This window comes from Ochotona curzoniae, unplaced genomic scaffold, assembly GCF_017591425.1.
Source record: "Ochotona curzoniae isolate NIBS_2020 unplaced genomic scaffold, NIBS_Ocur_1.0 contig_2723, whole genome shotgun sequence".
In the NCBI taxonomy this organism is placed as follows: Eukaryota; Metazoa; Chordata; class Mammalia; order Lagomorpha; family Ochotonidae; genus Ochotona; species Ochotona curzoniae.
The window spans coordinates 1,600,796-1,611,337 of NW_024465573.1; the positions used below are offsets into that span (position 1 = coordinate 1,600,796).

General features: G+C 38.5%; 1 protein-coding gene across 1 annotated transcript; it reads right to left on the reverse strand.

Annotated features, from left to right (window-relative positions):
- Window positions 1-796: 796 nt before the first annotated feature.
- Window positions 797-1,729, reverse strand: LOC121154228 (olfactory receptor 8G1-like). Its single transcript, XM_040977181.1, has one exon. It carries the CDS (start codon window positions 1,727-1,729, stop codon window positions 797-799), a length of 933 nt encoding a protein of 310 aa, XP_040833115.1.
- Window positions 1,730-10,542: the final 8,813 nt, after the last annotated feature.

Genomic DNA, 10,542 nt, shown 5'->3' on the forward strand with positions numbered 1-10,542 from the left:
GTAAAATACCATATTGGGAAATGAAGATATAACTCTACTCCCAAATAAAAGGGCTCCCAATGAAACTGATAAATTTATCCTGACGATAGGATGCTGGGTGTTCTACCTCTGTCTATACGTACAATGTCACAGTAAGCTTTGATAATAATATGCTGGACTTTTGATTGATATTGAAGGACTATACTATTGGGAGAAAACAGGGGTGGAGGCATTGAGGGAATCAGAATGTTGGAACGGGGATATCTCAGAGCCTATGGAACTTTACTATGGACAATAAATAAACATATAAAAAATAAACTTTATGGGGTAGGAGACAATGAGAGCATATATTCAAGCTTTTGAAGCAAATTCATTATAAACAAGTAGGCACAAAGTCTTAAATCAATATAAGCCAGTTCTTGGACAGCTGGTTTTACAATCAAAGGAGATGAAGTCAATATACCAAAACAACATATTGACTCTCACAAATATTGCAGCATTTTAAATGACAGGAAGGATATGTAATCAATGCATATGTGTCCATCACGGGATAAAGGGAGAAAATATGTGATACAAATATATGTATGTGCCTGTGTGTGCGTTGGACACTATTAGCTCTCACAAAAGGAATTCTCTCATTTATGAAAATGTGGAGAAAATTGTTCTACGTAAAATAAGACACATAAATAATTGTAGAAATAAGTAACAAAATAATCTCAATTAACAAATATTATGAATGAATCTTTGCTAAGACATTTAATTCATGTATTATACCAATCAATTACATTATGTTAGAAATCATCATCCTTTTATAATTTCACAATAACACTTTTTTTGTTATTTTCTTTAAAGCAACACTGACGTCCTTATTACGAAGGCTGTAAATGAGGGGGTTCAACATAGGCACAGCGATTGTATAAAACACAGAGGACACTTTGCTTTGGTCCATGGAGTTGACAGATGATGGCTGCAGGTACATAAATGCTGCAGAGCCATAGAAGATCACAACTGTCATTATGTGGGAGCTGCAAGTGCTGAAGGCTTTGAGCCTCCCCTCAGTGGAGCGAATACGGAGGATGCTGCCAATGATGAAGGTGTAGGAACTAAGGATGGCCAGGATAGGGATGAAAATGTTAAGTGAACCAATACACAGAATCAGTAATTCATTGACAAAGGTACTGGAACAGGAAAGTTGTAGCAGTGGAAGAAGATCACAGCAGTAATGGTTGATCACACTGAGATGGCAAAAATGAACGTTAAGCATGTATCCTGTGTGAATTGCTGCATAAACCACACCTATAGTGTACACTCCTAGAATCAGAGAAAAGCAGACCTGATGAGACATGGTAACATTGTAAAGCAAGGGGTTACAGACAGCAACATAGCGATCATATGCCATTGCACCCAGCATGTAACACTCTGAAATAGCGAAAACCAAGAAGAAGTACAGCTGAGTCATGCATTCTGGATAGGAGATGATGTTTTTCTCTGCCACAAAGTTGACCAGCATTTTAGGGATAATGACAGTGGATTGGCAGAGGTCAATGAAGGACAGACTGCCGAGGAAATAGTACATGGGAGTGTGCAGGTGAGAGCTGAGTGCAATCAGTATGATCATGCCCAGGTTGCCGACCACAGTGACTGAGTAGATTCCTAGGAAGAGGAGGAAGAGGGGCAGTTGGAGCTCTGGTTGTTCTGAGAGCCCAGCCAGGATGAATTCCTTCACTGTGGAGTGGTTTCCTGCTGCCATTGTTTCTGTTCAATTCCTGACTGGGGAAAAGGAAAATAAGATTACTTTTTGAGACTTCATTGCTATTTCCCTAGGAGGGGATATTTTGGTTTTTTTTTTTTCAGTACCTGTGATAATTTTATTTTGAATTTGTTAACCTAGTGTAAATTATGTCAATTCTACCTTGATTTATTTCTATTCACATATTTAACAAGTACTATTTATTTACAAATATTTTACCCATATGTATTACTGTAATTGAAATCATAGGCAGTGTCGAATTGTGTCTTAATGCTCTTCAAACCCATATTTCTAAGCCAAGACTTAACTGCCTAAATACATAGAGATCCCATGTAACAAATTAATTTGGCTGAGCGAGGACTTGGAGAAAGCAACCCTGTCTAAACGCACTAACTTTTCACAACCTGGAGCTAACTGCTGGCAGGTGCACCTCTGTTGTCAGCTTCTTAAATATTTCTGTATGTCAGCACTAAGGGCTTCTGCACCAAAACCTCTGGTTTCCAAATGCTGTTACTAAAGTGAAATCATGCCTACAACCATTTTGGAGCGAGCTTTCACCTGGAGTGATTCACAATCACCTGGTTTGTGGCTTGTGAACCAAGTATTTCTGCTTTCTCGTGATGTTGTGGGGGTAGATGAGCGATAGTTGCATCTTCCAGCCTTAATGCCACTCCATGTGCTCTGGGTGTGACATCATCACTCACTGATGATCTGATATATGTAAAATAGCCACTCCTTGCCATGGCTTTATGGAAACGAGAATGACATTACTTATTTTATAATAAAGTCAGCAGTTTTGTCAGAAGGTGAACATGAAATTTCTTGTATAATTACGATATATGGATACTCTACCAATTCAAAAAGAAGAAATAATAACTGAGTTTGAATTGCAACATTAGTTTTAGTATCCTAAATTTTCCAATCTTATGATTTAGTTAGTATGGATCAGAAGCAAGCTGAAATCAGGAGCATTGCCTGAGAAAACACAATTACAAGGATACTCCATTTCCGCATAATAATGACTCCAGATGTTTAAATGAAGGCTAGTTGGCTCTACCTCCTGACTCTACCTTCATGTTAATGTGGACCATAGAAAACAGTAGTAATAGCTTAAGTAATAGATTTCCTGGTACCCATGTAGGAGACCTGAAGACTTGAAATCATCTCTGAGCTGCTGGCTTCAGCAGGACCTACTTTTGACTGTGTAGGCATTTGAAGATTCAAACCATGGATGCAGAAACTCTGTTTATCGGTCTCTCAAATAAAAGTAAAAGTAAATTTAAAAATTACAAAACTTAAGTAGCACTTTCCAATTAACTGAACTTTTAAAATTAGCCAAAACATCTTAAAAGAAACCACAGAAAATTATGCATTAATTGACCAGTGGATAAGAAAAACTGCAAAGAAAAAGCAAAAACTTCAGTGAAACCCTGGAGATACCACCGTTGATGCAGAGCATCACACCAGGCACACAGAGCTGGTACAGCTTATAAAGCCATCCAATGCCTTGGAAAGTGTCCTGGAATCCTCACCCATATATTCCACACTTGAATATCTAACATAATATAAGAAAATTCAAACTATTTCCTACATTCTGCTATTTTGTCCAATGAATTATAGTAGAACTGAATCACTTTCCAGCAATAGGCTTTTTTTTTTTTAAGAAAATATTTGTTTGAAGTCAGAGTTAGAGACAGAGAGAAACACACACACACACACACAGCAAATCAAAAGTAAAACAACTTCAGTCCACTGGATCACAACTCTAAAATCCCCAAGACAGGAACTGGGCCTGTGTGGAGCCAGCAGTGAGGAGTCATGTCTCCCAGTGGGTGCATGCACCCAAGCTCTGGGCCATCCTATGTTGCTTTAAGAAGCTGTACTGGAAGTGGAGTGGCCAGAACATGAACCCACACTTGTAAGGAGTACTATCATCACAGGCTGATGGGCTTACCCACCATGCCAAACACTCACCACAAGGAATCCCATATTCCTTTTGGAATCGTCTCAATCAGTTTAATTTTGGTCAATAGATAGATTATGTATTTCAAAATCCTGAAATTTGTCACATTTTTCTGATAGTTCATCGTATGCTCAATTTTACAAATATACTCAATGTATCATTAGGATGCACTTTATGATTCTGTGGTTCATAATACAAGTTTCTACATTGTATAGTTTTCTAGTTATATTCCTGAAATTTGCAAAACACATAATAACTTGTTTTCTAATAGCTACCGAGGACAGTGTATTGATGCTTCCCAGCAAAAGTTCAGAAATTTCTATTTTTCTGTAAGTGGTTCTCATAGCAACCCCTTTATGATTGCATACTAGCTCACTATGCTTCATTATTTCTGCTTCTGATTTAAAGCCTGACTTTCTGACATTTTTTACCATCATAAGCTTCAGTGTTTATATATCAAACAACTATATATATGCTATCATTAGATAATTATATTGCAATGTTTCAAAAGTCATAAATTATATAAAATGAAATAAATAAACAATGAAGTTACAAATGGTTTTAGAAATAAAATAATGAGTGCCCATAAATTACGAATGATTAGAGTCAAGTAAGCATAGATGTAAATATAAAAGAGGAACTCTAAAAAAGGCCATGAGAAATAAAATTAACATGAAACTTTAATTTTAGGTCTATGAATTATTGCTGAATTTGGATTTCCCATTCATTTTTGAATGGTATCCTCTACACAGAATGCTTAAGTATTGGAGGTTTTCATTCAATCCTTAGGGAAAATAGAACTACTCTTAATAAGTGGAGGAATGTATCCAGTTTACAAACTGGAAGATTTAATCTTTAAAAAGATGTGATGTTTCTCAAACTTACACATAGACCTGAAATTACCAAGCATGAGTATAACATCTAGAGTGTTATTCATACCCTAAGGCGTCAATACAAATGCTTCTAGAAGAATAACTTAAGCACTTCTTTTGGCCTCTTAAAGTTTGTAGAAAACATTTTGTCTGATATTGGGGCAGAGGCAAAATATCAGCTTTGAAAAACTTACAAAATTTGATACTAGGAACTCCAGTTTCACGTGGTAAAATGTCATCTTTGTTCTTCAGATCCTTTTCTACTTGAGTCTGTCTCCAAGCAACCTGCATTTGCAGGATCAGTACATGTTCACTTTCTACTTTACCATAAAAATCAGAGGCTTTTCTGTGAAAGCTGTATCTCATTTACTTAGTGTGAGCATGCATAGTCAGACTTCATCTACATCTCACACAGGCAGGCACTGCAGGCACTAACAATGTGCTTGTGTATAAGGTAAGGTGGACTGGTGGCTTGATAGCCGGATATGGAGACATGCTAAAACACAGACTGTTAATCAGATGCTTATTGACATGGTGCATTGCTGGGGTCCGCGCAGTGGGTGCGGATGACACCAGGGTGTGATGAGAACAGCTCCCCTGTGCGGCAAGGCCCGGGGGAGTTTCCAGCTGTTAGGCAAGGTCCAGCGGATTTCTTTCTGACCACCTTGACACAGTTTCACCACCTTTTTGCATGGACACTCAGGCACCCCACTAAGAATTCTGAAATCTGTTGAGGCATTGTTTGCCCCTGTGGGATGGCTTTTATCTCCAACGTGAGCTTGAGAGTTAATGTTATTGATAATATCTTGGTGAGTGGACCTTTAACTGCGCACAGGAGCACAATTAAACCCATGCCATTACTGGACACCTTATTGTGTACCTACCCATTGCCCTGAAATCGGGCCCAGACATGTAGCACACCTTCTGGGAAGGGGCTTGAAAATATCCTAAATATTAATGCAAGCGATGGTAGTGAGAGCTGAAACTGCTATGGCAATAAATATAGTTATTGTTATCTCAAAGGCTAGCCTGTCTTTGCAAATTTTTTGGAACATAGAAAATGTAATTGTTTTAGCTGCTTTTATAATTTTTAGCTAGAGGAATTAAGGATGCTTTTATTAAAGAAAAAAGCTTTTGATTATTGCTTTATTGTTTATGGGGTTGTAGGAGTCTATAGTTGTAGGGAGATTTAACATTTGAAGTTTCTATTTTAGAGTTTAGGTTTTTTTTCCCTTGTAACCTATTTTCCCATTAAATGATGAGTAAATTGAAGAAGTAGAAATGTGGTGGGAAAGTACTACTGATTAGCAGGTAATCGCATGTGCCTTGGCCTTGGAGTCCTGGCTGTTGCTCCATGGCTACTGTTGAAGAATAAACAATAGCTTGCTTTGAAGAATATGAATACAGATTTTACAAAATTATCTTTAGGAGCACCTGCTTAGTCTTGAAGTGCAGACGGAGTGACCAAATGTCTGTACATGCCCCCTTAACTTTGAAAAGAAAAAAAAAATAGAATAGTTGCTTGTGCAGAAGCTTGAGAAGGGTTTTGAGTGAATAAAAAGGACAGCTTTTTCCTGAGCTGTTGTGAGAACGCACCAAGTGTCTATGTCTGTGTCTTTTTTATCTTTGACTCCACGCACCCTTCCCGAGCTCCGAACTCGGCTGGAGCTGGACTCTGACAGTGCATCTTCAGAGCCACATAGACTACAATATTTATAAAAGATGACACATACAAAAGTGTAAGCATTAAAATGAAAATCAAAAGTTCTTGAATTATCTGGCTGTGCTCTTAATCCTGTTGTTCCCCAGAGACAATGGACTCTCTGAGGAATAGTTGCAATTAACATTTCTAGTTCCAGTTCTTGGAGTAGTTATCTGCTTAGCTTTAAATAATGTGTTCATTCCACAATCTATAGTACTAACATTGTGAAAAATATGTCAAGTATCCATGTTACATGACGGATTGAGTGAGGTTTATTGATTCTAAGACCTACACTAGGATTTGGATATTTCATACTTTTGTTCTATTCAAGGCAATCTTTAAAGGTTTATTTTTCATAGGAAAATCAGATCTATGGAAAGGAGGAGACAGAAAGAACTTCTGTCTTTTGATTCACACCTCCCCCCACCAAGTGGCTGCTACAGCTGGAGCTGTGCAGATCCAAAACCAGGAGCCAGCAGCCTCTTCTGGATCTCCCATGTGAGTGCAGGGTCGCAAGGCTTTGGGCTGTCCTAAACTGCTTTTCCTGGACACAAGCAGGGAGCAAGATGGGAAGCAGGGCTGCCGGGATTAGAATGGGCACCCATAGGAAATACCGGTGTGTACAAGGCAAGGACTTCAGTGACAAGGCTACCGAGCCATGACCCCTACCGAGCCAGGCAGTTTTAAGTGTCTTCTAAGGCTTTACAAATAGTCTAAGGGAGGCTTGAGTGGTGACTCCACAGGCTAATCCACCACTTGCAGTGCTGGCGTGCCATATGGCCACAGATTGCAGTCTCAGCTGCTCCACTTCCCAGCAAATTCTCAGTTCTTGCCTCTGGGGCCATTGGGGGAGGAAAATGCAGGCAGTTGTAAGAGCATGCTTCTCCATCTCCCTTCACGCTATAAATCTGCCTTTCAAGTAAAAAAAATGAATTTATTTAATAAAAACAAGTCTCAGAATTCTCTATCAACTTGTCACAATTCTTTCTGAGCTTATACGGGTGATTCTAGTTTTGTTTAATTTGTTTAATGTAGATTTTCTATTTCTGTACCAGTGTTAGTGAAACAGATCGCAGATGGTGAGGTTTAGAGAAATTAAATCTCTGAAACATAAAAATAAAATGAAAAAGTATCAAATCAATAATAAAGTATTACCAAGGCAAATAATGATTAACTTATAAAGTTAGCTTTAAATTAATTTACATGCATGATAGATGCTTTCCGTAAAGTTCAAGTGAACAATCCTTAGGTGATATAATGGATGATGAAGACAGACATTAGAAACTTAAAATTGGGTTTTATATATTCAGAGTAATCAGAGCAGTTCTAATTTCTAAACAGTACTTTTTTTTTTTTACTGTGAATTACAGTATAGGCTAGATGATTGACCAGATTTGATCTACTCTCTATCTACAGAAACTAGCAACCCTCTGACATGTAACTGGAAATTAAAAAGGCTTTATGAGTAAACACATGCAGTGTTTAAATAAATGAAGTAAGTGATGAACACTTGTCTGACCTTCATAGTGAATCCTCGCCAATGAGTAGGTGCACATCACAATTACAGGAGAAAACACCCTCCTTCTCACTACAATGGAAGCATCTGCTTTTATGTGCAAATCGCTCTCTGTCACCTGCAGGAGAATCACACTAATGCTTACCTTGGGAGCTGCAGATACCCAGTGTTTGATGAACCTCAGCGCTGAATAACTTTCAAAGCTGGACTGCATCATGGGTAAGCATCTCAAGTTCTTCAGTTTGTGTTTCCTCAGTTAATGAAGGCTTACAGCCACATCTCTCCTGAGTGGCTCTGAAAACTCGGCTGTGAAGGTAGGTGTGTCCCACTTGGGGATTCACCAGGTACTAAAGATGACACAGGTAAATCATCTCCAGGGATTTCCATTTCTTAGGGATTACACTCTTGAAGACAGAAGAAATTAAAGTCAACCCTTCCCCAGGTGTTTACCTTGTCCTCAATGAATTCTCTGTGACATGGTTTTTGCTGTCAACTAGTCAGTGGAATATGAGCATACATATCATGCAAGAATTACTTAAAATGCATATTTTGATTAATGTATTTGGTATGTGATCTAAGACTCTAGTTTTCCACAAAACATTTCATATTTTTTCATGTAACCCACAGCACATAGATAACAGGGTTGAGAAGATGGGACATGTTACATTTTATGGCTTACACCGTTAGAAATAATAACACAAACCTAAACACTTCTTGACAGAAATGTGTAACTGGCTAGCTTCTCGACCAAGGAGCAACTGTCTTCTGCAGTTTGTAGCTTCAATTTCTGAGGAATATAACATAATGACTAAAATTACCCATGATGACTGTGATCAGAGACACTGTAGCCAAACTGAGAACAACTCAAAACCTCAAATCCAAGGCGTCAAGCTGCTATACTTTTTGTAAAACATCATTTGTACTGTATGTATTCAATGACAGATTTAGAAGGTACATTGTAGATGATTAGAATTGTTACCAAATACAAATTAGAGATTTCAGACTAATTCAATACTACTCAATAACTAAGTATTTTGGCTCTCATTTTTGAAAGGTGATAGATTCTTATTTAACAATGAACAATTGTTAACAATTAATATGTTTCACACTTAATACAATCGTTTATGCAGTATAAGAAACTGAAAAAAATTTTACAAAACTGCAACATTGTCATTTGGAGATTAAGACTGATCAGATTCCAAGGATGATGACCAAAGGTGTTCAGGGCTTGTTTCTTCTTGACAGAAAAACAAAGAACAAATGAAAGACAGGATTATGAGGTAAGTGGTTGAGAGAAGGATGGAACTTGGCAGCATAAAATAGGAACTCTTTAAGAAAGAGATTGGAATGACAATATAGATGCTAAGAATAGAGTATGTTGGTAACTGCAACCCTACTTGGTAGTGCTCCCAGATTGTAGGGGGTTAGCATGGACAATAGAGTTAAAACAGACCCTGCTATGTACGCCAGCCATCCAGGTAATAGGATGGATTTGCAGTTGGGGTAGGCCTGGAAATATACAAAGAGCTTCCTGAAATCTACATATTATCTTTGCCTTGGAGAAGGAATTCACATATTGTTTGCCTTTGATTACCAGAGCCCAGGCTACCCCAGCATGCCACTGTTTTGAAAGCAGAGCCACTGTTGGGGAATATTCTGCTGTACTCTATGTAGCCTTCTATGTAGCCATATTCCTTAAGTCTCGAAATACTTACTTATAATTTGAAAAAAGCTACAGATATTCTAACCCAAAGAAACATTGCAAAACAACTGTGATATCAGTATTGAAAGAGTCACTGCACTTCTCAAGGGTCACAGAATGAGCAAGGTAGAGGGTGGTGGTATCCTACAGAACTAAGGAGACAAGGAATCAGGCTCTTGAACACGAATCCCCATGACCTTCCTTCAGCCCATCTGTATCCTCTCACCACTAAGAGTTGCCTGCTGACAATGCATGCTGAGCCTTGTAATGCGCCCCCTTCCTCTAACCCGCATTCATTGTTGGTCAGTGTCTCTGTACACCACCAAAGAACCTGAGGACGTGTCTCCCAGTGGTCCTCATTTTAGTAGAGAGCTTCTCAACTGGACATAGGAGGTATCTGCCACAGTGTGTGGCCTAGAAAGTCCTTGCAGTATATAAAGCCCTGTTGTTATTGGCTTCTGGAGTTCTTATTTCAGCAGAACCTGTCTCCATGGTCCCTGCACTAAATATGATTATAATCATTTTTGAGGAGCACTGTGATCAGTGGAACCGACCTGAGCTGTCCCGAGTTAACTTGTAGTGAAGTCATGTCTAAATTTCATTGGGTCCATCGTCAGAGTGGCCACAGAGTCTCAGCTCCAATTGCATTGCTCAGTACACTATTAGAATCTCACATTGCTATGTGACATTGTAGAGTGGCAAACACACTGAATGTATTCACAGAATTCCCAAAACTATTCCCATAGTTCCAAGTGAGGAGCTACAGTTGAGTAATTTCTAATAATAATACAACATTGCATTAACAAAATAGAACCAAAGCCAATGGAGTTTACTAAACTTTCACCCCAAGGCTTACATTTAAGAAAGCGTCTTTTCCTATAGTTACATGAATTGATCAGTCAGATGCATATGTATCATCATGAGTGTGGGGCTCAGGGATGAAAGGCTCACTAATTTGACCAAATGGCAACGAACAGTCAAAGTCATTGGTGAGCAAGATGGTGACCAAGGACAGAGCCCTGGATGTGAACCAGGGCAGGTGTCAGTTCCTTTCAAAG